At 43.8% G+C, this 27,726-nt stretch overlaps 3 protein-coding genes and 6 non-coding genes across 11 annotated transcripts; 8 read left to right on the top strand and 1 right to left on the bottom strand.

The window, feature by feature from the left end:
• The first annotated feature begins 4,799 nt into the window (after positions 1–4,799).
• trnah-gug (transfer RNA histidin (anticodon GUG)) lies at positions 4,800–4,871 on the top strand. The gene has a single exon. It is a non-coding gene; the product is annotated as a tRNA-His (tRNA).
• A 193-nt stretch (positions 4,872–5,064) lies between these two features.
• Positions 5,065–5,136, top strand: trnah-gug (transfer RNA histidin (anticodon GUG)). The gene has a single exon. It is a non-coding gene; the product is annotated as a tRNA-His (tRNA).
• A 399-nt stretch (positions 5,137–5,535) lies between these two features.
• trnah-gug (transfer RNA histidin (anticodon GUG)) lies at positions 5,536–5,607 on the top strand. Its single transcript has one exon. It is a non-coding gene; the product is annotated as a tRNA-His (tRNA).
• Positions 5,608–8,128: 2,521 nt separating this feature from the next.
• Positions 8,129–9,361, top strand: LOC115247242 (serine/threonine-protein kinase pim-1-like). The gene is made up of 4 exons (XM_029828377.1): positions 8,129–8,569; positions 8,675–8,855; positions 8,937–9,125; positions 9,243–9,361. Exons 1-4 carry the CDS (start codon positions 8,399–8,401, stop codon positions 9,359–9,361), a joined length of 660 nt encoding a protein of 219 aa, XP_029684237.1. The 5' UTR covers positions 8,129–8,398.
• A 1,112-nt stretch (positions 9,362–10,473) lies between these two features.
• trnah-gug (transfer RNA histidin (anticodon GUG)) lies at positions 10,474–10,545 on the top strand. Its single transcript has one exon. It is a non-coding gene; the product is annotated as a tRNA-His (tRNA).
• A 193-nt stretch (positions 10,546–10,738) lies between these two features.
• On the top strand, positions 10,739–10,810 carry trnah-gug (transfer RNA histidin (anticodon GUG)). The gene has a single exon. It is a non-coding gene; the product is annotated as a tRNA-His (tRNA).
• Positions 10,811–11,294: 484 nt separating this feature from the next.
• Positions 11,295–11,366, top strand: trnah-gug (transfer RNA histidin (anticodon GUG)). The gene has a single exon. It is a non-coding gene; the product is annotated as a tRNA-His (tRNA).
• A 1,321-nt stretch (positions 11,367–12,687) lies between these two features.
• On the top strand, positions 12,688–19,184 carry ube3a (ubiquitin protein ligase E3A). The gene is made up of 11 exons (XM_011614494.2): positions 12,688–12,937; positions 13,845–13,891; positions 14,884–15,158; positions 15,229–16,367; positions 16,449–16,593; positions 17,036–17,241; positions 17,347–17,511; positions 17,584–17,739; positions 17,810–17,883; positions 17,979–18,122; positions 18,228–19,184. Coding segments are annotated over exons 2-11 (2,427 nt in total). The 5' UTR covers positions 12,688–12,937; positions 13,845–13,889; the 3' UTR covers positions 18,349–19,184.
• An 89-nt stretch (positions 19,185–19,273) lies between these two features.
• On the bottom strand, positions 19,274–25,841 carry cnga3a (cyclic nucleotide gated channel subunit alpha 3a). Of its 3 annotated transcripts, none has more exons than XM_003973887.2 (9): positions 24,672–25,841; positions 23,212–23,336; positions 23,037–23,126; positions 22,588–22,758; positions 22,160–22,210; positions 21,570–21,752; positions 21,319–21,420; positions 21,131–21,237; positions 19,274–21,051 (listed from the first exon to the last, which is right to left on the bottom strand). In XM_003973887.2, the coding sequence occupies exons 2-9, from the start codon at positions 23,310–23,312 to the stop codon at positions 19,655–19,657; spliced, it is 2,202 nt and encodes a 733-aa protein (XP_003973936.2). In that variant the 5' UTR covers positions 23,313–23,336; positions 24,672–25,841; the 3' UTR covers positions 19,274–19,654. The 3 variants fall into 3 exon arrangements, with proteins under 3 accessions (XP_003973936.2, XP_029684458.1, XP_029684457.1); XM_029828597.1 differs by having other exon boundaries at positions 19,275–21,051; positions 22,588–22,713; XM_029828598.1 differs by lacking the exons at positions 21,570–21,752; positions 22,160–22,210.
• Between the last annotated feature and the right edge of the window lie 1,885 nt (positions 25,842–27,726).

Here is a 27,726-nt window from a genome sequence, read left to right as displayed (position 1 = left end):
GAGGTCATTATGCAGCTCCGAGGGCGGCGATACCTGTAAATAAATAGAGGGGGGGGGGGGAGAAGCAGAAAAACTACACAAGAATCAGCATAACTAGTCTGCTTGATGAGGAGAGGAAAGGAGAGGAAAGGAGAGGAGAGGAGAGGAAACCATGACCCAGTGGAGTGACAGAGGCCTGTCAGGTGATCATGTTTCCGGACCCCGGCAGCCTTGGCCTATAACAGCATAACTAAGATGTGACCTAACGATTAGACGACCCCCTAAGTATGATAATTTGTCCGTCTATGATAGTAACTGGAACTACTGAATTAGTAACAATAAGCTTTTTCAAAGAGGTAGGTTTTGAGTCTGACCTTAAAAGTAGCGATGGAGTCAGCCTCCCGTACCTGGACAGGGAGCTGGTTTCTGGTAGCTAAATGCTCGGCCCCCCATTCTACTCCTGGAAACTCTGGGAACCACAAGTAGATCAGCATTCTGAGAGCGGAGCGGTCTATTGGGCTGATAAGGTGTCACTAGCTCCTCCAGGTAGGATGGAGCTAGGCCTCTGAGGACCTTGTAGGTCAAAAGAAGGGTTTTAAAAATTATTCTAAATTTAACGGGCAGCCAATGAAGCGACGCCAGTACAGGAGTAATGTGATCTCTTTTGTCAATACCTGTCAGAACTCTGGCTGCAGCATTTTGGATCAACTGGAGGCTTCTTAAAGAGTTGTTTGGACACCCTGATAATAAAGAGTTACAGTAGTCCAGCCTGGAAGTAACAAATGCATGGACTAACTTTTCAGCATCATGCCGCGTCAGCAGTTTCCTGATCTTTGTGATGTTCCTCAAGTGAAAAAAGGCACTTCTAGAGACTATTTTAATGTGTGAGTTAAAGGACAGATTTTGGTCAAAAGTTACTCCAAGATTCCTCACAGAGAGACTAGATGTTAATGAGATACCATCTAGAGTGATCCTGTGATCTAATCTATCCCTGAGAGGTTCAGGACCAAACACCATGACCTCAGTTTTTCCTGGGTTAAGGAGGAGGAAATTTGAAGACATCCAGGACTTTATGTCTTTAAGACAGGTCTGGAGCTTCACTAACTTCTCTGTCTCCTCGGGTTTCATGGATAAATAGAGCTGAGTGTCATCAGCATAACAATGAAAATTTATCCCATGCTGCCGAATAATGTTCCCTAAGGGAAGCATGTACAAGGTGAAGAGGATTGGTCCGAGTACAGAACCTTGAGGAACTCCATGGCTAACCCTACTGTATGATGAGGGAACACCATGGACATGGGCAAACTGGTATCTATCAGATAAGTATGATCTAAACCAGTCTAGTGCTGTCCCTTTAATCCCAATCACATGATCCAGTCTCTGTAACAGGATGCTGTGATCAACTGTATCAAAAGCAGCACTGAGGTCCAGCAGAACCAGCATAGAGACCAGTCCATGATCGGAAGCTATGAGAAGATCATTAGTGACTTTAAGAAGTGCTGTTTCTGTGCTGTGGTGAGCTCTAAAGCCTGACTGAAACATCTCAAACAGGCTGTTCCTCTGCAGGTGCTCCAGTAACTGAGTCACCACCACCTTCTCTAGAACTTTAGAGATAAAAGGAAGGTTGGATATTGGCCTATAATTTGCTAAGACATCAGGATCCAGTGATGGTTTTTTAAGCAACGGCTTAATCACTGCCACCTTGTAGGACCGGGGTACATAACCTGACACTAAAGAACCATTGATCTGGTCCAGGATAGAACTGCCTATCAATGGTAAAACATCCTTCAACAGGTGTGTTGGGATGGGATCTAAAAGACACGTGGTGGTCTTGGATTTCTGAATTAGCGATGACGCCTCAGAAAAATATATAGGGCTGAAGGAGCTTAAGGGCTCGTTGGAGACCCTGTATGTTCCCACAGTCGGCACATCTGGTGATGGTCCAGTTGTTGGGATGGCCTGGTTAGCTTTCTCTCTGATAGCTAGAACTTTATCAGTGAAGAAGCTCATGAAGTCTTCACCACTAAGGGAAGAAGGGATACGTGGATCTAAAACACTGTGACTCTTGGTTAATTTGGCCACAGTGCTGAAAAGAAACCTGGGGTTGCTCTTATTTTCCTCAATTAAAGAAGAAAAATAAGCTGTTCTAGCCTTGCGAAGGGCCTTTTTGTAAACTAATAGACAGTCTTTCCAGGCTACATGGTAGCTGTCTATTTTACAAGAATGCCACTTCCTTTCCAGTCTTCGCACTTTCTGCTTGAGGGTCCTGATATGTGAATTATACCAGGGGCACACCTCCTCTGATTTACTATTTTCTTTTTCAGGGGGGCAACAGAATCAAGCGTGATTCTCAGTGAGGTTGCTGCACCTTCAGCAATAGAGTCAACCTCAGCAGGGCTAAGATTATAATGACTGATCCCTGGGGAAACACACGGTGGTCCTGGGATCAGCACAGGGATCACTTCCTTAAACTTAGCTACAGCATTATCTGAAAGACATCTGCTATAGTAAGACTTTGTTCTGAGCATAGAAGAATCCTTAATCATAAATGTAAAAGTGATCAAAGAATGGTCTGACAGGAGGGGGTTCTGAGGGAACACTGACACATGTTCTACCTCAACACCATAAGTCAGAACTAGATCTAGGGTGTGGTTATCAGTCAGTGTTTATCAGTCCACTCCCGAAGTGTTTTCTTTCCATCTCTCTAATGGATTTATTATGTGTTTTTATCCTAATGATGATTTTGAGTTTGTTTTGGCTTCTTGCTGGACGTCGTATCGACTTTGCCACCGAACCAGCTGCCAAACACTCAGCCAACACTCCCGAAGGAACGAGGGAACAGGCATTGGCTCTGAGGCAGCCAAAGCTTATCTTCTTTGATTTCCAATGCTAATATTTGTTCAGGTGTGCCTTTAAAGCTTCCTGTTAATCAACATTCATTGCTATCAATGGCCTTAATTCGAATGAGGTGCCTCAGCTGATGAGGTCCACCTTTGTCCCTGCAGCGGTATTAATCCGACCCGTTGTAACATCCCTGTCAGGCTCTTGTAGAAAGTAAGAGCAAATGTTCTTTCTAACTCTTTCTTTTCTGTTTTCCTCTATAAATCTGCTTCTCTCTCCTTTCTAGCCTGGTTGCATGTGCAATGAGGGAGGGACTTACTAAACACTCAAGTCAATATAAAGGTCAAATTTAAGAGCAACAGCAGCTGAAACCACACAACAGAAAGATGGCAAACACAAAAAGAGCATGTTCATGCCAAAGAGGGTGGAGTCAGACCTTACTTCACAGAGAAATGTGAATATTTGTTTGCAGCGCATGAATATTTCATGGTCCTGCTGGGTGTCAGCCCTCATATTCTGTTGAAGTGCTGGAATGTGTTTGTAAAGGCGGCGGTGAGAGGACACAGCGCTCGCGTATCCGGCTCCCAGAAGACGTCGACTGTGGCTCGATTGCTCGTCTGACCTCTGTCTCTGTGCACTGCGGGCCATGGGGCAGTTCAAGGAGTTACTTTAGAGGCAGGATCAGAGCCGAAATGGCACGCAACCATCCTGAACCCTGCAGTTACGCCCCTAAAGCGCCAAAAATACACATGACCGATGCGTTCCAGGAAATGACTCCTAATATGATGATGTTCGCCATCAAATGAAGTGAAAGGGAAATGAGATCGCCATCACTACATCCAAAGCAATGGACAGCACTTCAAGTTAAGGGTGCTGACTCAGTTGGTCGAATTTCCTCCATTGAAAGAATTGAATTTAAAAGGAGCTGAGCACAAAGGTTGCTGGGCAATGATGAAGCAGGTCCCTGTGTGTGCTGGAGTGTAACGCCCAGCCAGTACTGCAGATTGATGGAGCTGCTGCTGGGCTTGAGTGGCGGGGTGCATTAATACAGGCATGTCTTTAAGGGCTGTTGTACACGTTTCGGAGACAAGTGAGCAGACATGCTGGTCCAGGCAGTATGTAAATAATTTAATAACGGCTTTGTTTTTGCAACTTTATAGCAGTGACTTAATTTACATGTATAACATGACCATGATTAACAAAACAGTGGCAGAACATACAAATCTAGATCTTATTATAAATTTAGGTATTTAAACTCATTTCATTGATAGCAGCGTCCATTTCTTCTTCCTCTCATATCTACCAAGCCTTATAGGAACCATAAATACATCAACACGCAGACAGCACGATTAATAACTTTATATATCACGAAACATTTCACATGAGACAAAGTATGATTCTAAATTATATGTATGTTTTTGGTCCGTCAGTGGACAGTTTGTGCGCTTTTAGCGACCCCAAGCGGTAGAACGGGTTCGTGCAGACATTCAGACGGAGACAAATATTTAATACTGAGCCACATATTTTTTTAAAAAAAAACAACAACACAGCAACCCCGGTTCGAATCCGGGTCACGGCAGGGTAGAAAGAGTCAGATCCATATTTTTTGACAAAGACGCCTACCTATGATCATGTCAAGGTTTGTTTAAAAAACTCCATTTGTTGAGGACCACATATTTATTATTAAAAAAAATACACAAAACATAATTATTGGTTCCTATTTCAGATGGAGAAAGCAGAGCAACCTGCTGTATATGACACATGTGATATGTGGTTCAAGACTGTGTTTTAGAGTTTGCATTAATAGCTCGGCATAATGGTTGACCTATCTGGAAGAACAAAAGACTTGAATGCAAAACATCCAGAACTGTAGGACTGGGTTAGATACAACGATGTAAAAACCTAACAAAACCTCATCATGCAAGACGACTCCTTGACCTGAATGCCAGGATGACTTGATAGGGAAGCTCATCCAACCAGCCGTGATCGTATAGTGGTTAGTACTCTGTGTTGTGGCCGCAGCAACCCCGGTTCGAATCCGGGTCACGGCACGGTAGAAAGTGACTCTTTCTATCAATCGTTTTTGACAAAGACGCCTACCTATGATCATGTCAGCGTTTGTTTGAAAAACTCCATCTGTTGAGGACCACATGTTTATTATAAAAAACACACAAAACAATCTATTTATTTAATTAATTTATAGGTTCCTATTTCAGAGGGAGAAAGGGCAGCTTGTCCCCACCAGCCGTGATCGTATAGTGGTTAGTACTCTGTGTTGTGGCCGCAGCAACCCCGGTTCGAATCTGGGTCACGGCAGGGTAGAAAGAGTCACATCAATATTTTTTGACAAAGACGCCAACCTATGATCATGTCAACGTTTGTTTGAAAAACTCCATTTGTTGAGGACCACATATTTATTATAAAAAAATACACAAAACTTAATTTATAGGTTCCTATTTCAGATGGAGAAAGCAGAGCAACCTGCTGTATGTGACACATGTGATATGTGGTTCAAGACTGTGTTTTAGAGTTTGCATTAATAGCTCGGCATAATGGTTGACCTATCTGGAAGAACAAAAAACTTGAATGAAAACATCCAGAACTGTAGGACTGGGTTAGATACAACAATGTAAAAACCTAACAAAACCTCATCATGCAAGACGACTCCTTGACCTGAATGCCAGGATGACTTGATAGGGCGGCTTGTCCCAACCAGCCGTGATCGTATAGTGGTTAGTACTCTGTGTTGTGGCCGCAGCAACCCCGGTTCGAATCCGGGTCACGGCAGCGTGTAGCAAGAAAGTTCTATGTTATTTGACAAACGTACCTGCAAAGGTGTTTCGTTGCTCACATTATGGAGAAATTTTTCAAAAACTCCATTTATTGAGGACCACACAGTTATGATAAAGAAATATAGTTAGTAGACAACATTGAATAATTTTTGGATGAGGTTTCCAATTCAGTGAAGTTACTTCGTGGTTCCTTCACCTCTACGAAGATTCCTTCCTCATCAACACTCTCGACTACCACCAGAAGAATAATACCACACATTTCCAGCTACTGAGGCCTCCTGGTGGACGGGGTGTTCAGTCCACAGGAAGACAATGAAAGGGACACTCCACATGACACACGCTCAAATTAATCTCGTGATAAACATAAAAATCTAATTCCAAAATCACAGCACAACGGGGGAGGGGGAGATGTTACCATCCAGGACACCAACACCACGGGCACTCAGCAGCTGAAAGAAAGACAATAAAAACACATTAATACAGAAACAGAAAACAACAACAGCTTACACCAATTAATATAACCAAACTAACCTAAAATATGCTAATTAATTAAAATACCGACCTAAACCATTCTCATAAAAACCCTCATCAGGTCACACACTCCTGCACCACGAATTCACACACTCAAACTCCCAATGTCCGACTGTGGGCCTGGATTCCCTCGGTCCGTGAACTGAACACAACCAGAGACCCACGATCGCTGTCCAAGGGATGCAGCAGCTGCAACTTTTACCACCCAATCTGGTGATAAATCCCGCCGCCAACGAGGCGGAGGTGCAAGGAGCCCAACGAACGCACCAGGTCAATGTCCAGCGGGAACGGCAGCCACCAACATGGGGAACCCTTGGCCACTAGATGAATCCAGCAGTCACCTCCGCGCCCACGGGCCTGGAAGCCAGCGAGCCAGCACCAAATCCCTACACAGCAACCCGCGTTCATCAGACCCGTAGCCAAAGATCCACAACACCAAAGGCAGCACTCACCGGCAGCCACCCGATCAGGAGCAGCGAGCATCAACGAACCAGCTACTCTCCTGCGCTCACCTCTCCATGGACTCTGCCATACGTCCGGACCAAACCCTCGGGAAAGAAGCATGTAACCAAAGGCGATCACACCAGTGGTCAAACAATGTCTTTCCTGCTGTGACACAAATCACGAATGCTTTAACGACCCGCAGGACATTGTCAACCAGGGACTAAAACGTGATGCGGCACCCAGAAGGCCGACGGAAAGAACCACCCAGGAAAGGTCTCAGGGTGAGAGCAAGGGAGGTCTCAGGGCGAGCGACCGACACGCGAGTGGTGTGCAGGCAGGGCCTATTATAGCCTCCCCCAAAGACTATTAGGCTAGACTGCCAACTAGAGGCACGTGTCTGGCCGAGCTGGGGGCAGGTACTGCTACACATTCTTTCATTTTGAACAACAGGACAAATGTCTGAGCAGCAACATCCCCCATAACATCCCATTACAGCTCAGCTTTTAATACCATTGTTCCCAACACAAGCTGGTTCTGTCCATAAATGCAAACTGGTCGTCCAAATCTTGCAAAAGGGCTATATTTTGTACCCAGCGAGTTCAGAACTGAAGAAGCCTTCTGGATAGAAGGCGAAACGTCTTCAAAAGAGAAGAAAAACAGTCCAGTTGAAAACTACCTTGAATAGACACGCAAAACACAACAATGGCTGGGATCAAAGCATATAGACTTTGCTCAGAGTCAAAACATTAAAGAAATACCAAAGCCATTTCAAAAGACATACATGAAGACGTCAAAGTCAAGATGAAAGAATCTTTGAATGAAAGACAAAGGTATAGTCAATAAGGTTCCCCTGCTCAATATACTAACAACTGTGCAACATTGGCTGTTGAGCTGTCGTACAGAGCAGAAATGGGCGTCTCTTCACATAAACGCAAACGTGAGGGATCCTCAAAATCAGGTGACTACACCATCAGAGAAGCCAAATCCATGTTTTTCATGCTGGTCTGATTCCCTTATACAAAAGTTTAAAGCAGACTGGTTTTACCTCACAATCAGAGACCAGCACCAGTCCAACCACCAGCAGAGGGGAGGACGGTAGGCCGGTGTGCAAAAAGAGGAGGGTCGGCTCTGAGTGCAGGGGAACGGTTTGTAGCAAACCCACTACTCGAGTGGGACCGAAGGACGTGTCAAACCGGGGCACAAAAAGAAAGGCCCAGTCAGACCTAGAAGCTCCCAGGAAGAGACAGAAGACTGAATCAGTGACGGTTCCCCACAATGTGTTCTCTTTTCCCGAGCTGCGGCCATCAAGCACAGCAAAGCCCCAGCATGTCTTGGTGCCACTCAGCAGAGGTGAGCTTATTGTGGAGGGTGTATGTGTGTGTGTGTGTGTTTGTGTGTGTGTGCACTACAGCTGTAGTAAATCTGTATTTGCAGAAAAATATGAGAAACACTACAGAGAAGTTTCACAGCTGGGAGAAGGAGGTTTTGGAACAGTGTTTAGTGGTTATAGAAGGCACGATTTATTTCCAGTAAGTATTTTTATTTGAATCACACCAAACACACATACACATATAATCATCACTGATCTCCTTGACACATGATTCTTTCCTGCAGGTGGCAATCAAGCACATTGCTAAAGACTTGGTCAAGTACCAGCCAGTGGTAAGGCTAACTTTGATGCTACCATCAGCTGTTGAACTTAGTGTGGAGCTGTTCCTTTTTCATTGATTACCAGCAGTAAACCATAGACGAGCATCTTGTGTTCCTCTCTTCAGGTGATAAACGGTGAGCTCCACTGCGCCCCACTGGAGATGGTACTGATGGTGATGACAGCAGGGGACCCTGTAAGGGAAAATGCAGTCATATCACCATTAGCATGGACTGACCTGGATGATGAAGTCCTATTGATCATGGAGAGGCCAGAGAAGTGTATGAACCTGTTTGAGTACGACAATGGCCAAATAGACGAAGGCCTGGCTAAGGTAATAATGCTGGCTATCGTGTTACGGTGCACCGCCTCCCACCACTGCAGAGCTCAGTCTGATAATATCTTTGGATGTTCTTTAACTCTTCTTTCTGTCCATCAGGAATTCATGAGGCAGCTGGTGGAAGCTGCAATTCAAATACATAAGGCAGGTGTCTTCCACCGCGATCTAAAACTGGAAAACATTCTCATCCAGTTCTCTGATGCTCGGCTCATTCCTCGAGTGCGCATCATTGACTTTGGTTGTGGCTGTTTTGTGACGCCGGGATATCGCAGCTACGCCGGTACGGCTGAACTCATGCTGACGTCTGATTTGGAGCTTTTCAGTGGACACTTTAATTCAAAACCTTTTTCTTTTCTCACAGGAACCCATTGCTTTAGGCCTCCAGAGTTTAACCACCGGGGAACCTATGAAGCTGGCCCGACCACCGTCTGGCAACTCGGCTGCATCCTCCTGGAACTACTGAGTGAAAATACTGACATGTTCACAAAAGGGATGCAGCACTGCGAAAATTTCCTCACCCAGACCATAAAGAGGTTAAAAGTGTCTGAAGGTAAAGAGATGCTACTGCTTCTTTTCTTTATTAATATTTTGCAATTGTCTGAACTTGTAATTAATGAATGCAGCTTTCATGCTAACGGTCACTTTTCTCTCCGTCTTCCCTCCTCAGACTGTAAGAAGTTTTTGAAGAGCTGTTTGCTCGTCAACCCTGATCAGCGTATTACCCAGGAACAGATGTTGTGCCACCCGTGGTTCCGTTCAAGTGTCCTGCCAGAAGCACAACCCTGAGGGCATTTGACAGCTGATGTCCCTCTATTTGTTACTGATTTTACTCTATTTTATTTTCAGGAAATGTGAATCTTATAATGATCTGTAACCATTTATCACTACTGCCTAAATAAACACACTATTCTCCTACATCTCACAATACCTGAGAAAATGACTGGTGTCTGGTCTCTGCTTTGTTTCTAGGTAACTATTTTTATTATACACCCAGCCCAGACGGGCCAACATGGGGACCATGTGGTGGACTTGGGGCTGGGGGAATGCTTTTAGAGGTTACTCAATAAATGTTACCCATGTTTTGGTGTCGAACTGCTGAAAAAAAAAGTCTTCCAAGTCTGAGGCTCTGATCCAAAAGAAACCCAGGTGGCCTTGACAGAAATTTATAGTGTAAATTTTAATAACACATCATCATTTATTATTTGGTGCTGAAACCAAATTATGATTTGATAACCCCTGATTTACATGTCTGTTAGCAAGATAGTGAACCCTAAATTTGGTGAATCCGAAAAGATTATTTCCAGAGTGCTGTATATTCTTTCGCCAATACAAGCGCAACTTATGGACTTTTTTCCATGTTTCTTACATTAACCCATAAGATCAACCTTCAGGAAACCCCTTTTCATCCAATTAAAGCCTATTGATGTGAGGTTTCTGAATAATAAAGCTAAATAACATTTCCTCTGCTAACATAGCAAAACTGTCACTGCAACAACATTAATCCTGCAAATGTCTTCAAATATTCTTCTCCTTAACTCAGGAAAAACTGAGGTCATGGTGTTTGGTCCTGAACCTCTCAGGGATAAATTAGATCATATGATCACTCTGGATGGTATCTCATTAACATCTAGTATCTCTGTGAGGAATCTTGGAGTAACTTTTGACCAAAATCTGTCCTTTAACTCACACATTAAAATAGTCTCTAGAAGTGCCTTTTTTCCACCTGAGGAACATCACAAAGATCAGGAAACTGACGCGGCATGATGCTGAAAAGTTAGTCCAGAACTGTAGGACTGGGTTATATACAACAATGTAAAAACCTAACAAAACCTCATCATGCGAGACGACCCCTTGACCTGAATGCCAGGATGACTTGATAGGGCGGCTTGTCCTCACCAGCCGTGATCGTATAGTGGTTAGTACTCTGTGTTGTGGCCGCAGCAACCCCGGTTCGAATCCGGGTCACGGCACGGTAGAAAGTGACTCTTTCTATCAATCGTTTTTGACAAAGACGCCTACCTATGATCATGTCAGCGTTTGTTTGAAAAACTCCATCTGTTGAGGACCACATGTTTATTATAAAAAATACACAAAACAATCGATTTATTTAATTAATTTATAGGTTCCTATTTCCGATGGAGAAAGGGCAGCTTGTCCCCACCAGCCGTGATCGTATAGTGGTTAGTACTCTGTGTTGTGGCCGCAGCAACCCAGGTTCGAATCCGGGTCACGGCAAGGTAGAAAGAGTCACAGCAATATGTATGCATTAGCATTCCGTGCTTTTACCTTGGCGCTGCCAGACAGCATGCTCGTCCTGTGAAACAGTTTCAGTTGGTCGAACTGCCCAGATAAGCTGCAACCCCGCTGTACTGTCGAAGGGGGGAAACAACTAAAGCCAGCTGGAGGCAGTGCCTTATATAAACCTTTTCTCCCCGCCCACCAATTAAGGCATTACCGCCATATGGCACCTGTGCAGAGGGCAGGCCACGCCTTGCCACATCTGGTATCAACTTCTAACTGTGATCCCAGTTTTCTTGGCAAACCCATCTTTCTACCTGGAAGGACAGAAAATCCTGATAGATGTGGCCTTCATAGGACTGTGTAAGACACCCCCGATGTAAGCTAGCGACAATGCAAAAACCTAACAAAACCTCATCCTGCAAGACGACTCCTTGACCTGAATGCCAGGTTGACTTGATAGGGCAGCTTGTCCCCACCAGCCGTGATCGTATAGTGGTTAGTACTCTGTGTTGTGGCCGCAGCAACCCCGGTTCGAATCCGGGTCACGGCAGGGTCGAAAGAGTCAGATCCATATTTTTTGACAAAGACGCCAACCTATGATCATGTCAACGTTTGTTTGAAAAACTCCATTTGTTGAGGACCACATATTTATTATAAAAAATACACAAAACTTAATTTATAGGTTCCTATTTCGGATGGAGAAAGCAGAGCAACCTGCTGTATATGACACATGTGATATGTGGTTCAAGACTGTGTTTTAGAGTTTGCATTAATAGCTCGGCATAATGGTTGACCTATCTGGAAGAACAAAAAACTTGAATGCAAAACATCCAGAACTGTAGGACTGGGTTAGATACAACAATGTAAAAACCTAACAAAACCTCATCATGCAAGACGACTCCTTGACCTGAATGCCAGGATGACTTGATAGGGCAGCTTGTCCCAACCAGCCGTGATCGTATAGTGGTTAGTACCGGTACTCTGTGTTGTGGCCGCAGCAACCCCGGTTCGAATCCGGGTCACGGCAGCGTGGAGCAAGGAAGTTCTATGTTATTTGACAAAAGTACCTGCAAAGGTGTTTTCTTGCTCACCTCAATACATTATGGAGAAATTTTTCAAAATCTCCATTTATTGAGGACCACACAGTTATGATAAAGAAATATAGTTAGTAGACAACATTGGATTATTTTTGGATGAGGTTTCCAATCCAGTCAAGTTACTTGAAGACCACACATTTATTATAAAGAAATACACGAAACAGACAACATGGAATAATGTTTGAAAGAGTTCTCCAGTCCAGTACTCTTACTTCTTGGTTCCTTCACCTTTGTCTCCACTCCCTTTTTAGTGACAATAGTTTCATTCCTTCCAGGTATTTGACTGTATGTTCCTACCTGCATTTATACACACAACACTTTGAAATACTGAATATTGAAATGAACTTAAAAAAAAAAAAAAAAAATATTTAAAAGAAGAACCATTTTTACAGGGCTGAGAATGAAGGACAAAGTGAGACTATAACTTCTTTTAGCTTGTGAATTTTTTGTATGCCATTTATCATATATCATTAATGAAGGCTGACTGTCTAAAAAAGATTGGCTGATTAAACCAGTCTATTGATACATGAAACACAAGAAAAGAATGTAGACAAGAATAATCGTTTCATATAAAATACACAATTGGTATAATAAGTTGTCAGAAATTTGCCAGTTTGTAATTTAAATAGATTTAGGCACATATATATGAATGGTTTACTGCTACATTTAGCTTCATTCAGAACAAACAAACAAACAAACAAACAAACAAACAAACAAATCAGCGTGCCAGCGCGTGTCTTTCTGTGAGGGTGGGGGCACGCGGGCGGGGGGGTATGATGTTTGACATTGTCGCGCTGCATGCCGGGATATATCGCGCTCTTGTTTACGCCGTTATCAAGGAAGAAATTGTGCTATAACGCATAAGAAAAACAATTTAGAGCTCTAAATATTGTTGTGTTTGATCGCTACTTTTTGAGGCGCCACTGAGATAACACGACGTGTTTCAACGCAGTGAAAAAGAAGTTGTCCCACTCACGGGAGTGTTTGTGCACCGTCACTGACCCCGCGTCTGCAGTCATCACTGGTGAGTAAACCACAATAACAGACACGTGTCGTTGCCAGTAAACTTCCTTACTGCTTATTTCATTTCAATTCATTTCGAGTGAGCAAATGTGAAAGTAGAACGTATTTCCATGTGATGGATCCGCTGTCAACATTTGCAACATCATGCTGTCAGATGTTCAGATTAAAATAAATTTGAGATTTATTTTTCTTCCTTGTGCATTTATGTGATGGCTTACATAGAAGTAGTGAAACAACCTCAGAAGGTTCCATTTCAAATATATTACTGTTTTTCTCAGTTTATATAAATAGTTGTGAAGGTGGTTATGGACGCCCTGTTTTGTTGTTTGTCTGTTAGCACAATAACTCGAAAGTTTATGGACAGATTTAAATGAAATGTTCAGAAAATTTTGATAATGGTTCGAGGAAGAGCTCATTAACTGTTGGTGATGCTGTGGTCAACTTTGATCATCCAACAACCATGGGCCAGGGTCAAAGCCAAGGGGCTTCACAATATGTGGGAAAAGAGCTGGTTTTGCTCATTGAAGGGATTCCAAGTAATTGGAGTATTAGTTTTGGGTATAACACAATATTCTGGGAACTACCCGCTTGGTGGAGGTCCGTACTCTCCAAGTACTTTATTTCTAGTTGTAAACTGCATCACTAGCCATATATTTGCAGAGAGGGCGCGACACAGCAGCACACATATTGTTTTTACATTCCTGAAATTACTGAAACTAAGGTTTGATTTGTTACTGTCCATTTGTCCGAAGCCCTGACACGTCACGGTTTTTAAATTTGCTTTAAATTAATGCTTTCACGGAGAGCACAATTTGGATACAACTGTACACTAATGAACCAGTGGAATCAGGCACCGTGTTATTTTATTATCGTGTATTTTATTTCATTTTTGTTACTGTCTCTTTCAGAATACATTAATTTGGACGTACTAGACGATCCCGGAAACCATCTGAATGTGAGTTGCTGTATTTCTAAACATAGCTTATAAAGTGTAGGTTTGTGAGGTTTTTATCTGAAAATGGTCACCAAATCCACAATTAAAACAATAGTTTATAAATGAGCACAGAGTATCCGCTCTGGTGCAAAAGGTTTATTTAATCTAGCAGGGTAAATTCAGAGTACTGTCCTCCACTCCTTCCATTTCAACAGCATTGGAGTCTACACAGATACACAAATATTTACATATATTTACAAATACGCAGTCCCATTTCAAATGCAATTTTTCTACCCTGACTAGTGGTTTCAGATTAGGAATGACATGGCATAATAGTAATTAAGTTTGTTTGTCCATTCAGGGCACCTGTAGACATATGACCTATTATATATTTCCATTCTAAGTAAAGATGAACAGTAATTAGCATAGTTTAAACTATAAGAGCACATCACTTCTATATTAGCTTGCACAGATTTTTATTATTAATGTTTAATGGTACACACACATGAGCCCCAGCAAATGTCTGGACCAGGGGTCGGCAACCCAAAATGTTGAAAGAGCCATATTGGACCAAAAAAACAAGAAACAAATCTGTCTGGAGCCGCAAAAAATGAAAAGCCTTATATAGGGTTTATAAGAGAATGACGCACCACGTGGCCACTCTGCTGTACGATGGCGCTTTAAGTTTAACTTCCATTATAATGAGATGTTGAAATTAAATATTTATTATACACATTTATACAGCATTGAAAACTTTAAGAATGATTGTCACGTTATTCCTCCTACAGAAATTATATTAAAACAATTTCCATTTTCATATTTTTAAAAAGCTCCAGGGAGCCACTAGGGCGGCGCTAAAGAGCCGCATGTGGCTCCAGAGCCGCGGGTTGCCGACCCCTGGTCTGGACTGTGTGCAGAAATTAGGATTTAAAAAAAGGACTGACTCAATATTCAGACAGAAGCTCTTGGATCTTCCTTTTTTTAACAAGCTGCGTTCTGTTGATCTCACACAGGAAGAGGGCCGCTGCTAAACATCTAATTGAGCACTACTTCCTGCAGTTAACAGACGGCTGCGGAAACGCTGACTGCAGAAATGAGTTCTGTGCATCGTGTCGTGATTTTCGGCCTCTGGATAACAACACAGCAGCTGTCAAGGCGCTGGAGCTGTTCAAGATTAACGCCAAACTGTGCAGGCCTCCCCCACTGAATAGAGAATCGCACTCCCCGAGTTTAGGCTGTGGTCCCAGTGAATACTCTCAACTGGAGCTAAGTGATGCAGATTTCTCAGGTAGTGTTAAAGTTCTTATGGAGCCTGGCTGAGATCATTCCTTTCTGTTAATTGATGTGTTTCTGTGCAGATGTTCATTACCTGACGGAGACCACTGTATGTATGATCCTGAGTTTCTGTGAGGAGGAAGGGGACTACTCTGCACTTGTGCGTGTCATTGGCAGGATTTTCTCCAAAGCCGATGCTCTGATGAGGAGCTTCAGAAAAGATGATCCCACAGAGCTGCTGGGTGCTTCCTCCGCGGCGGCGTTACCGGACGAGGACCCCGGCGAGGCGTCTGACCTCTCTGAGGTTACGGTGGACGTGTGTGCTGTGAGGAGAGTCTACGACAGGCTGCTGGCCATCGAGCAGGTGGAGCAAGCTTTTGTCAATGCACTCATTCACCTGTCTGCGAATATGGAACTTGACCTGGAATATCTTAACGCGTATGAAACCAACCCAGATTACTTGAATATCTTCATTATTATTATGGAGAACAGTAACCTCCACAGCCCAGAATACCTGGAGGAGGCCTTGCCTCAGTTTTGCAGAGCCCTGATTAAACTGCCGGTGTCGGGGCTCGCCAGGTTGTCGAAGGTGTGGTCCACCTCCGGCCTTCCCCACATCCGCCATGTGATGGAAACCTTTCAGCAGCTCATCACTTTTACTGTCGTCAGCAACGAATACGATGTGGAGAATCTGGTGAACGATGACGAGACCGTGGTGGCTGCAACTCGGTGTTTAAAAGTGGCTTTCTACGCAAGTATACAGGGCGGGGAGCTAGACGTCGGGAACAGCGAAGAGGAAGAGGACGACTGGGAGTCCGATGAGCTCACCTTGCACGAGCTCCTCGGTGAGGAGCAGCTCTACCGGAAGGGTCCATGGGTGGATCCCCTGGAGAAAGAACTGGACCTCAGGCCCATCGACAGCATCAAACCTCTCATTCCCTTTGAGGATTTTGTTAACGAGTCTCTGAATGAAGTGCTGGAGGTGGACAGGGACTTCACTTTCTTTAAAGTCAATGAAGAGGTCAAGTTTTCCTTCCAGAGCTGCCCCTTCATCCTCACTGTGTTCAACAAGAGCAGAGGGCTGTACTACGACAACAGGATCAGCATGTACAGTGAGCGGCGCCGCGCCGCCTTCTACAGCATGACCCAGGATACGGAACCAAACCCTTTTCTTAAACTGAAAGTGCGCAGGGATCACATCATCGACGACGCCCTCGTCCAAGTGAGTTTCTGTGCGGTGTGTGACTGTTGCATATGCATGGGATGTTCGTCCTCCTCCCTGCTGACCACTTCCGTGTTGCAGCTGGAGTTGATCAGCACAGAGAAACCGTCTGACTTGAAGAAACAGCTGTTTGTGGAGTTTGAGGGAGAGCAAGGTGTTGATGAGGGAGGCCTTTCGAAGGAGTTTTTCCAGCTGGTCTTGGAGGAAATATTCAACCCTGACATTGGTAAGAGTTTCCGTCGATACGGGCCAACTCAAAAACATGTTTCTTTTTCCTCTCTCGTGTGAGAAAAGTCATATTGATTTGTGTAACACTGATTAGTAAACTAGCTAAAGTAGCCTGCCAGCTCGTGGAAGGCTCAATAGTGTTTTTCTCTTTTTAAAACCATTAAAAAATGACCAGAATTAACGTTAAAAGCTATGATCTTTTGTAGTACACATTATATGGTCACTGAAGAAAGAAGTATCCTCCACAAAAATTAAATAATGCAGGAATGTCTGCTATTTCAGATACTGTACATCCATTTTTAATTGGTCTGAATTGGTTCCAAATAAATATTGACCCACCTGTGTCGCAACTCGCCACCAGAGGGCGCTGTTGCGCGTCACCTCATTTAGCTTTCTGCCCTTTGTTGTCACGAGTGATTCACCACTGAATCACTCCACAGGAATGTTCACCTACGATGATGAGACCCAAGTCTTTTGGTTTAATTCATCCTCCCTGGAAAATGAAGCGCAGTACACCCTCATTGGACTGGTCCTGGGCCTCGCCATTTACAACAACTGCATCCTGGATCTCCATTTCCCCATGATTGTCTACAAGAAACTGATGGGGAAAAAAGGGACCTACATGGACCTGTCAGACTCGCATCCAGTACAGTAACTTTTTAAAAAAAAAAGAAAATGTATACATTCATCTAAGCCTCCTTTTAAACATGTTTAGAAATATTTTTAAAGTTGGAAATGTTTCTTCCTTCAGGTTCTCAGTCAAAGTCTGAAAGGGTTGCTTGAATATGCAGGAAACGTTGAGGAGGACATGTCGCTCACCTTTCAGATATCACACACGGACCTGTTCGGCAACCCAGTCTTATACGACTTAAAGGAAAACGGAGAGCAGATCCCCGTTACCAAAGAAAATAGACAAGTAAAAATGTTGAATTCCTTATATCCGTAATATCTGTTTATCTGTCTAAATACTTCCTTTTCTCTCCATCAGGAGTTTGTGGACTTGTACACTGATTACATGCTGAACAAAAGCGTGGAGACACAATTTAAGGCCTTCAAAAAAGGCTTCCTGATGGTCACCCAGGAGTCCCCGCTGAAGCATTTGTTCCGACCAGAGGAATTAGAGCTGCTCATCTGTGGTAGCAAGGTCAGAATCACGCCGTCATGCTGTCCTTTTTGGAGCTGGTTGATCCACACAGAAAAATGTCCATTTCCAGAAACTTGACTTTGATGCACTGGAGGAAACGACGGAGTACGACGGAGGCTACAGCAAAGACGCTCAGATCATCAAGTAAACCTGTTTCTCTTCACCATCCAAGCGCGAGTTTCAAGCGGCCACTGGCGCCCCGTGTTTATGTACGTGTGCGTTTTGCTCTCTGCACACAGAGATTTCTGGGAAACCATTCGGTCCTTCGAAGAGGAGCAGAAGCGATTGTTCCTTCAGTTCATCAGCGGGACGGTCAGAGCGCCCGTCGGCGGGCTCGGAAAGCTCAAAATGACCATCGCGAAGAACGGTTCTGACACAGACAGGTACAAAGCGGCTGTCTTCGACAGCACGTGCACAGTGGCGCGTGTGCCCAGCACCGCGACAACCGTTGCTACAGCCTTTAACATTCTCTCATTACCTCATTTCAGGCTGCCGACCTCTCACACCTGCTACAACATCCTGCTGCTTCCAGAATATTCCTCCAAAGCAAAACTGCGAGAAAGACTCCTGAAGGCCATCACCTACGCTAAAGGGTTCGGAATGATGTGACGGACTCCTGTCCAGTCCAGCCACTCAACCCGCGTAGGAAAACAACAAATTACAACCCCACATTTCCATAATTCGCTCTTTAGCTTGTGTTTCTGGGCAAACGTGCACAGCCTTTAATTTGGGAAGCTGTGAAAGTGCACTTACGGTACACAGGTACACTTTACAAACAAATGTAAATCTAATGAGTCTGTGGAGGTTTTTGTGTGTGTGTGTGTGTGTGTGTGTTTTTTATGCTTTTAGTCCTCAGGTTCTGTTCAGCATAATGGTGCTCATTTTTTACAGTACTGTCACTTGTGACATGTTGAGATGTTTTCCTCTGAGGAGAAGCACACGCCCACCCCAAACATACTGTGAGATGTCCGGTGTGTAAGAATTGAGAAATGCAGTCTTTTGGACTAAATCAGTATTGTTTTTAACAGCTTGCACGGTTTTGTAATACGTTTTTCTGCCCCCTCAGTTTTTGTTGGATGTTTTTTGCACGTCACGGTTTCTGATGACACAACTGTGTTTTATGCTGTGTGAGTGAAAAGAAAAGAATCAGATGATTTATTTATTCAAATATCTCAGGTATGAGTAGTGTTTAAATAATAATGTAAAGGCTTTGGTTCAAGCTGAATAAAGCTTAAATGTTATTTATTTCACCTCTGCTGGAATCAACCTTTGCATCAAGCTGCATCATATCCCAAGTAGCTGATATGAATTAGTCCGTGTTTGGAGTCCAGTTATGGCTGATCGGCTTCTAAATTGTAGCACAAGCTTTACTGCTAAAGTGTCAACATTCTTGAGAAGTGCTTTCTGCCAACACAGACAGTAAATCAAGTTTATAAAACACAACATTGTGCATTTTTCTGAGTCACTGATAAGAAAAACAAGGTCACATTGATATAAAGAGACCAGACTTTGAATTGAACTAAAGGGACATAATGATCTATTTAAGGTTGGATTTAATATAGAAACACATTATTTATTTCTTTATGAACATTTACATGTTTATTCACATATACAGCATAGGTGATAGTTTATGCTGAGTAACATAAGCCGAACTGCGCTTGCATCTCTTATATTTACATTTCACACGGCTATTATATTATAATGCAGTTTATCTGTATAATTATGGAACAAATATTTAACAATGACAGTTGAAAACATGGTTTCACCTGTAGCGTACACACAGAGGTTTATATTTACTCCAAACACTGCATAATGAGACGGTATTAAACAGTATAAATTGATATAAACATGCCTTTACAAAGTGTCACTACTGTAATGCTCCAAAACCCTGGTTTCCTGCAGAGTCCCCCTTAAATTACTGCACCTTTTTATCTTTGTCAGCCACCACTTCTGACAGGTCCTCTGGTTTGACAGATTTGACTTTGGCCTCCATCTGCGTCACCCTCTGCTTTATCCTCATGTGATTCGAGGTCATTTCTGCCATCAGCTTCGCGAGCTTGCTCTGCATTTCTTCCAGGTTGCTCTGCAGCTTCACGATCTTCTCCTCCGTGTCTTTGGGGTCCGCGCCGGCGTTGGCGACCGCCTCGTCTATCAGGTTGTCTTTCATCAGGATGGCTTTCCCCTTCTCCTCCAGAATCTTTTTAGCATCCGGATACTCGGTTAGAGCTTCCATCAAGTCGTCTTTGGACAGAGCAAAGAGATCCGAATAGCCTACACTCCTGATGTTGGCGGTTCTCCTGTTGCCCGCTTTGCTGCCTTTGATTCCCAGGATGCTGATTTCCCCAAAGTAGGCCCCATCACTGAGCACTACAAACTGAGTGACTCCGTCGTCTGCCACTACCGCGAGCTTCCCCTCCTTGATGATGTACATCTCCCTGCCAATATCGCCCTTCTTGCAGATGTAATCTCCAGGGCTGAACACCTGCGGCTGCAGCTTGAGCACGAGTTCTATCAGCAGGCCCGCTTCACAATCTTGGAAGATGCGCACTTTTTTCAGGGTGTCCAGATGAACGTTGACGGCGATCTCGGCTTTGAGCTTGTCCGGGAGGTTCTTCAAGACTTCCTTCTCGTCACAGGTCTTCTTCTCAGTCCACAAGTAGTCGAACCACTTGATGACCCTGGCCTCCAGGTCTTTGGAGACCTTCCGGAATTGCATGTACTGCTTTATGGAGTCGATTTTGGCCTGGAACTCCGCACGAGACGCGTTCATGTTGGAGATCATGGCACCGACATTACCGACGATACTGGCAAAGATCAGCACACCGGTGAGAAAGTCAGAAATGACAAAAAGGTATTCGATGTCCCTGACCGGCGGGGGAGTCTCTCCGATGGTGGTGAGGGTCAGCGTAGACCAGTAGAGGGAGTAGATGTACTTTCTGGCCAGGCGGCCGTGCTCTGGGTGGCTGATATTGGGATAGACCCACGTGTCACTCCCAAAACCGATGGTCTTCGAAAGGGCAAAGAACAGGCAAGCGTTCCAGTGGATGATGACAAGGATGTAAAGCACGAGATTGCTGATACGGAACATGTTGGGGAAGCTGGTCCTGGTTTCAGTCCTTTCAAAGAATTCGAAAAGTCTGGAGATTTTGCAAAGGCGGTTGAAGCGGAACTCTGGATTGTTAAATCCAAATTTGAGAAACAGCAGGTCGGTGGGTATCATTGAAATCATGTCGTATTTGAACTGGGATGTGGTTCGATATTTATCTCTCAGTTTCTTGGAGTCTTTGACCAGCAGGCCTTGCTCCAGGTAACCTGCAGGGCAAACGTGACAGTTTCGGTTACAGCGGGGGATAAAACACATTCGGCCATAAGACGCTTGCTGGAATCTGACCTGTTCTCGATCTCACAAATGTGTCAGCGAAATAGATAAAATCCGCGGTGTAATCCAAGACTAGCCAGACTCTGGTGTATTTGTCCTGGAGCTCGTTAAAACAGGCCCTGGTAGACAACATGAATGTATTTTCAGCGTTGTCGACGTCATTCCGAGTGCTGTTTGACAGAATTTGGAGTGGACCGTACCGCGTTACGATCATCATCAGGTTATAAAACACCGGAGCAGCGATGACAGTGAGCCATCTGTAGTACTGGTCTGCAGCTGGGTCCATGATCCAGATTTCCTTCCTGAAAACACAACAACACACCTTCATGTTCTTGCAAACTTTTATCCAAATATACATGAGTGTGTGTGTGTGTGTGTGTGTGTGTGTGTGTGTGTGTGTGTGTGTGTGTGTGTGTGTGTGTGTGTGTGAGTGTGTGTGTGTCCCACTTACGGTGGCTCTTCCTTCTTTTTGTCATCTTTCTTATCATCTTTTTTATCATCCTTTTTATCATCTTTCTTTTCCTCTTTCTTTTCATCTTTCTTTTCGTCCTTCTGGTCTTCCTTCTTGTCCCCATCTTTCTTCTCCTCTTTCTTCTCCTCCTGCTTCTCCTCCTTTTTAATCTCCTCTTTTTTGCTATCGATCACAAGCTCAGTTATCTTTTTTATTTATTTTTGGCTAAGATGGGATGGAATTGTTCTATTGGGGGTCAGCACAAGGTGACAGGACATGAGGAGGGTCTGGTGGAGGATTCACAGTTGGTGCAGGACTGTATGTGTCCAGCAGATGGAAACATGTCCCTTCCATGTTTTCTTTCAGGCTAGCACGTTTCAAATATCCAAAAGGATGGGGAAAAGGATTTATTTCTATTTACAGGAGGCAGCAGTGAGGGAAGAATTAAGGAGTTCTCTGCAAATGCTATTCTACAGGCTAGCAGTGATAGCATGCTAAATAAATGTAAGATACCATCTATTAACATTCATGGGTTGTTTCTGTACTTTTCCTCTTTTGCTATTTTCCTGACACAGACTACACACACTTACTTGTCTGTGTTGTTGCAGTTATTCATGTTGTAAGTAGCTAGTGGCCACTTACTGGTAAGATGTGGAAAGAAATGTGGAACACGGTTTTTGCAAATTGACATCTGACATCATGACTCTTTACATTCTCAGAATGATCAGTTCTTTAAATAAGCTGGTAAACCGGGTTTCCTTGTCTCATTTTAAGCATGTGATCATAGCCAGTATCTCCTTCCTCTTCTACCAGCACAGGTGAGGCAGGTTTACCTGGCAGCCAGCACTGGATAACTAAAACCTCCCATCTATTTCCTCAAAACAGAGCCCAGGCTCTGATCCACCATCCTCAAGGATTCACCTGCTATTATCTGGGATTTCGTTGCAATTGTCGAAACTGTCCAACATAACAAACAACGCTCGGACCATCGGCAGCCATCGGCAGCAGATCCACTTACTGTTTGTGACCCAGTATGTCATCGGGGCCCATCTCCTTTGTGTTGCCATCATGATTCAGGTCCTTGAGCTCAGGGCCTCTAAAGCGCTCCAGGAAGGAGTCGTGTCTCGCTGTCACAGGGGTTTCTCTGAGAGATGCCCAGTTCCACAGCATTAAGAAGAAGTAAGAGACCCTAGAGGGTTAGCAGGTGAGAGGGAACAAAGTGACAGGCATCTAGTCTAATCTGGACTGTTCAAATACACAGCTATTAGTGTTTAAAATCAACATTGGGATAAATATTCAGATTTCTATGTACAATATCCTTGTTTACTTTGAATGATTTTGTGTTTAAGGGTGTAACTGGAGCAGTCAGGTGACCCGTTATTGTCAATAATGATGAGATCTATTAAGGTCAAGACCCAAAAGGTCGCTTAAAATTGTTTTTCTGCACCTAAGGTTTTAGAGGTTTACCTGGCCATAGCCCCGGCCCCTGTAAATGAGCTTCTGTTGGATTCTGAGGACAGTTTTCTCTCTGAGATGTCCCCACAGAGAGACTGAGCCCTGGAGGACAACAGAGGGAAATTATAGCAGGTTGTATCATTGCACGTAAAACCAGCAAACACTGATTTGGAAGGCGACCCCAGACCTGCTGTCTCCATTTTCGATGACAGCCAGCTCCTCATCGGGTGCTTTGCTGGTCAATCGCTGCCTGTTCAAAAAGGAGTTTTCGCTGTGGATCTTCGCCATGTTGCTGCGTTTGGCTCTGCCGGCCTAAAGCACAAAGACAGGAAAGACGTCGTTACGTTGCCGCCTCAGCACCCGGACGGTTGCCGTGCTGCTCATGTGGCAACTGTTTTCACTGTTGAGCGTAGAAACTAAAAATACAACTTCATTATGTCTTTAACACTAAACAGGATCAGCGCTGGCTCTCTGTGAACCACCAGCTTGCTTTTAAAAGAACTAAGCTACACTGCTAGACGTTGGGTTGCTACATGCCTTGTGTGTGCAAAAGGTTAAGTCTATTAGGACACCGCTTAAAGAACAGAGAGAACTAGCACTAACTTTTTAGTCCCCAAGCATTAGGTGCGTAGAGCCATTAATATCTGGGGATTGTACCTGGGGACCACAGGGATTTTCAGGGACGTTTAAGTTGGAATCTTTAAGAAATATTAAATTATGGACTGAGTTCAAAAATAAAATAAACAAAACTGAAGTAACCGTTGGGGCAAAAGTGAGTCGTAGATGTTAATACTGATATTTCTGACACTGAGAGAACAGCTCAAAGATGATTAATCACATCGAATTATAGGTTGCTTGATCTTTTGGGGAACACCGGTGGAGGTGACACGTGCACAAATGCAGATTAGTGCTAATTCCAGGGAGTTCACCAACCCCCACGGAATTAAACCACTCTGACAATCAGTAAAAGAGATGATGCCAAGGAAAGAAAGCCATCAGTGGGTTTCAACACAACAAACACCTTATTGCTCTCAGGATACCTGTCATTTATTTCTCAATATTGGATGAAAACCACCACCCAAAATGAACCATGACAGATCGAGCGTTGCCCTTTGAAACAAGCCGAGGGAAAGATTGGAAACCTTTCATTGTTTATCATTCAAGCAAGCAGGCAGAGAGCTGAATCACCCTTTGAGATTCTCTCGAGAATTTGGCTCATTTAAACATTGTTTACTAATACAATCTATCATAATTTCACTATCTTGCGCCATAACACAACAGCAAGGGGGTAGGACCATATTAGAATTTCCTTCTTCCTACTCTTGTTGAGCACGATGACCAATGTTTTAATGTCTATTTTATTATATTCTCTTTGTTTTCTCAAACATGTTCAAAATAGAAAGCTCACTATCAATCAATGCCACCTCAACAGCGTCTGGCAACATGTTGCGTGACATCAGCCTGAGTATGGACTGATTAATGTGTCAGAGTCTTAATTTAATGTGTCAGAGTCTTAAGTATAACTTTAAATACAATTACAGCCTTGTACTTGCAATAATTAGCTGTGGTTAAAAAAAAAAAAAAACTCTTCAAAAACTCTCTTTACAACAATGGAAAACAAAACATCAGATGTCCCGCTCATCTCACCTGTCCGAAGCCTTTTTCACGCCACGTCCAGGCAGCAGGCGGAGCTCCTCTGGCTGCTTTTGTATAATCCCATCTTTACATTCAGAAATGGAATAATTTTTCCCCAGGGCCAGAAGAATTCCGATCCTTTCGCTCTAGTGCAGCGCCACCGCAGGCAGCATCACCGGTGCTCCATGATTGGCAGCTGTGGCTCTGCAGGATCAACTCAATGGAGATGGGGGAGGAGACGTGTGCATGATCCAGCACAGGCGGGACTGCAGCGAGAACGCAGGAGGGCTTCCAAAGCCAGATCTCATATAGGTTGAGCAACGTTTGAGGGTGTTTGTAGTGTTTCCCTGAGCCAATTATCAATACGTTTCATGATGTCACAGATGTGTGTAACCTGTGTTATCATATGGTTGAAACTGTGGCTCCACTTGCTTGAGACATTTTCATTCTTCACAAGATCCCCCCCCCAACATGAAATACATAAAGAATATATAAGCTGTTGATTCTGCTCTCTCCCTCAGTAACGTGCAGCTAATCCAGGAGAAATGTTATCAGCATTCACCGTTGATATTTTGGGAAATTTAGGAAACCAGAGTGGAATCCAGAGAAGGAACATCCATGTAGCATCAAGTGACCCCCCCCCCCCCCCCAACACCATCTAGAGGCATAAGGTTAAAAGAGAAATCCCTTGGCATTGTACGAAGCTGCACTACTAATCCCAGCTTAGACTTGAGAATCTATTTCAGCCACCTAATGCCCCCTCACTTTAAGATATTCTTTTTTAGAACGCTAGTTTTTTTTGTGACGACGTGCCTGTTAGCATTCAACATTATCATTATATTTAATAGTAAGAGTGGTCGACGCCATCACATTACATACATTAACATTAAATTTATAGTTGTCTTTGTTGAGTCTGGAATGGTTTATTCTGTAAATACATTTGATCAAAGCTTGTCTGACATTTAAAGCCATGATTGCAGGACGTCTGCGGATGACTGGGAGTGCTTGTCACCGACTAAATCAAGTTTGGAAAAAAATGTTTGAGTGTTTTATTAAACAAAATTGTCTGAAAGTGGTGAAGCAATCACTCTGTCCAGCGTGCCTCATTAGGTTGAGGGGCACATGCACAGAGCTATTGAATCCTCTTTGCAACTTTGCCAGCAGGCACATTAATGACCACATCCTAAGAAGTGGCTGTCCCAGAGTGCACCATCCATCCATCCATCCATCCATCCATCCATCCATCCATCCATCCATCCATCCATCCATCCATCCATCCATCCATCCATCCATCCATCCATCCATCAAGGCAGATAGATAGATAGATAGATAGATAGATAGATAGATAGATGGATGGATGGATGGATGGATGGATAGATAGATAGATAGATGATGGACGGACGGACGGACGGACGGACAGACAGATAGATGGATAGATGAGACGTGGGGCCTCAGCTGTGGTTTTGCGGCCTGTTTAACTTAAGTGCTCGCAGCGCTGCTGTGAGACCTCTTGTCCTGATTGGTCGGCCTTGTTCATCAGAAGCTGGAGGATGATTACTCACATTATATCATTATTTTACGCCATGCAGGGACGCTGCTTGACCCTGCACTAGACACGGGTTCCCGTGGCAACCTCAAACCCAACAGAAGAAATTCTACAACGGCATCCACTCCAGGCAATGAATCTATGAGGTTTCCACACATGCTTCTCCGACAGCACTGTGACTGTCATCAGTAGTGCTTTGCTCATTTTCCAACGTGAGCACTTGCTTAATATTTGCATAAGGCTCTTTATTTCCATCCCCTGGGCCGTGTCCATTAATTTTTGGACCTCAGCACATTCAATTACTGCATTACAGTGCAAAGCAATGGCAGATATGAATGCACTGTAGCTGCTCACATAAGTGACTTTTACATGTTGTGTATATTACTGTTAAATGTGTCAATGCCGACAAAAAATCCATTCAAGCCACGTCCACAGGACACTGGTGAACATGGAATCATGACTTGGTTAACAATCCTGTTGGTCTGGAGTGTGACTGATGCAAATCTGCCCTCTGTGGGTGTGATGGGAAACCACATCCATCAGTGAACAATAATTACACCTACCAAGGAGGTTCTGTGACAGCCAGCGTCTGCCTGTCTGGACAAAATAACTTGGTTCTGAACAGATTTGAATGAGTTATTGATGGGCCAGGGAACAGACCATTAGATTTTGGTGGCGTCGGGATTCCGGAAAGACTTTAACCTTTGATCTTTCAGAGAACGTGGGCCACGATCAAAGACCAAAAGGCTTTGATCACAACGCAACCTCGCCTGGCAGAAGTTTGTGCTGTCCACCGGCCTTTCTAGCTCAAAGCTGTGAGCAAGGGGAAATACCTCACACGCTGTAGTATTTATTTTTCAAGATGAGCTTGTTAGCAGTGTCATTAATCATTCACAGTTGCAGTCGGGCGTGGCACACTGCAGGGTTAGAAACACTCATGCCTGTGTGTCACTGTCAATGTTGCTTAACAGCTATGTGACAAAAAAAAAAGAACGGATATTAAAATGTATGCTCTTGTGCTGCGACTGAGGTCAGGCAGTCATAAATCAGAACAAACACACGCCCTGCAGGCAGGGGAATGTTTAACATGCTCCTATGGGTGTCCGAGCCCTGACACTGACAGGGTGTGGCCCTGTTATGATGAAAGGGCAAATCTACAAGCCACTTTATATGGCTGCTAAATAAAATATATAGATAACGCCTTTTAGACTTTGAACAATTCAGAAGAACAACAACGTTAAGCAGATCGTGTTCACTTTAGATTTGTTAATCTCATGTTATCTTAGTTAAGTATAACATGCCAATTCTTCTGTCAGGAATTATCTGTTGTTATTGTCAATCATTAACCTTAACCATTCTAACTTAATGTACTAAATAAAACAACTGTTGCTGTATATTCACTGTATCTGTGCCACTTCTTTGGAACGTTATTGCGTTGAAATTAGGAGAAATTAAGATAACCAAAAATGTAGGGACTACAGTAGCACCTATGAAATATCCATGTTAGTCATGGTTCATGTT

Source organism: Takifugu rubripes, chromosome 20 (genome assembly GCF_901000725.2).
Source record: "Takifugu rubripes chromosome 20, fTakRub1.2, whole genome shotgun sequence".
Lineage (NCBI taxonomy): Eukaryota > Metazoa > Chordata > Actinopteri > Tetraodontiformes > Tetraodontidae > Takifugu > Takifugu rubripes.
This window is presented reverse-complemented; position numbering and strand designations above follow the sequence as displayed.

Coding starts and splice junctions, on each gene's coding strand:
- cnga3a (XM_003973887.2), bottom strand. CDS start 23,312: ATGGCGAAGATCCACAGCGAAAACTCCTTTTTGAACAGGCAGCGATTG. Junction 22,759..23,036: donor GGGGCCGGGGCTATGGCCAG/GTAAACCTCTAA, acceptor CTAACCCTCTAG/GGTCTCTTACTTCTTCTTAA. Junction 21,052..21,130: donor ATTTGTGAGATCGAGAACAG/GTCAGATTCCAG, acceptor TTTGCCCTGCAG/GTTACCTGGAGCAAGGCCTG.
- LOC115247242 (XM_029828377.1), top strand. CDS start 8,399: ATGGTACTGATGGTGATGACAGCAGGGGACCCTGTAAGGGAAAATGCA. Junction 8,856..8,936: donor GGGATATCGCAGCTACGCCG/GTACGGCTGAAC, acceptor CTTTTCTCACAG/GAACCCATTGCTTTAGGCCT. Junction 9,126..9,242: donor GAGGTTAAAAGTGTCTGAAG/GTAAAGAGATGC, acceptor TTCCCTCCTCAG/ACTGTAAGAAGTTTTTGAAG.
- ube3a (XM_011614494.2), top strand. Junction 17,242..17,346: donor ACCTGTCAGACTCGCATCCA/GTACAGTAACTT, acceptor TTCTTCCTTCAG/GTTCTCAGTCAAAGTCTGAA. Junction 17,740..17,809: donor TGCTCATCTGTGGTAGCAAG/GTCAGAATCACG, acceptor GTCCATTTCCAG/AAACTTGACTTTGATGCACT.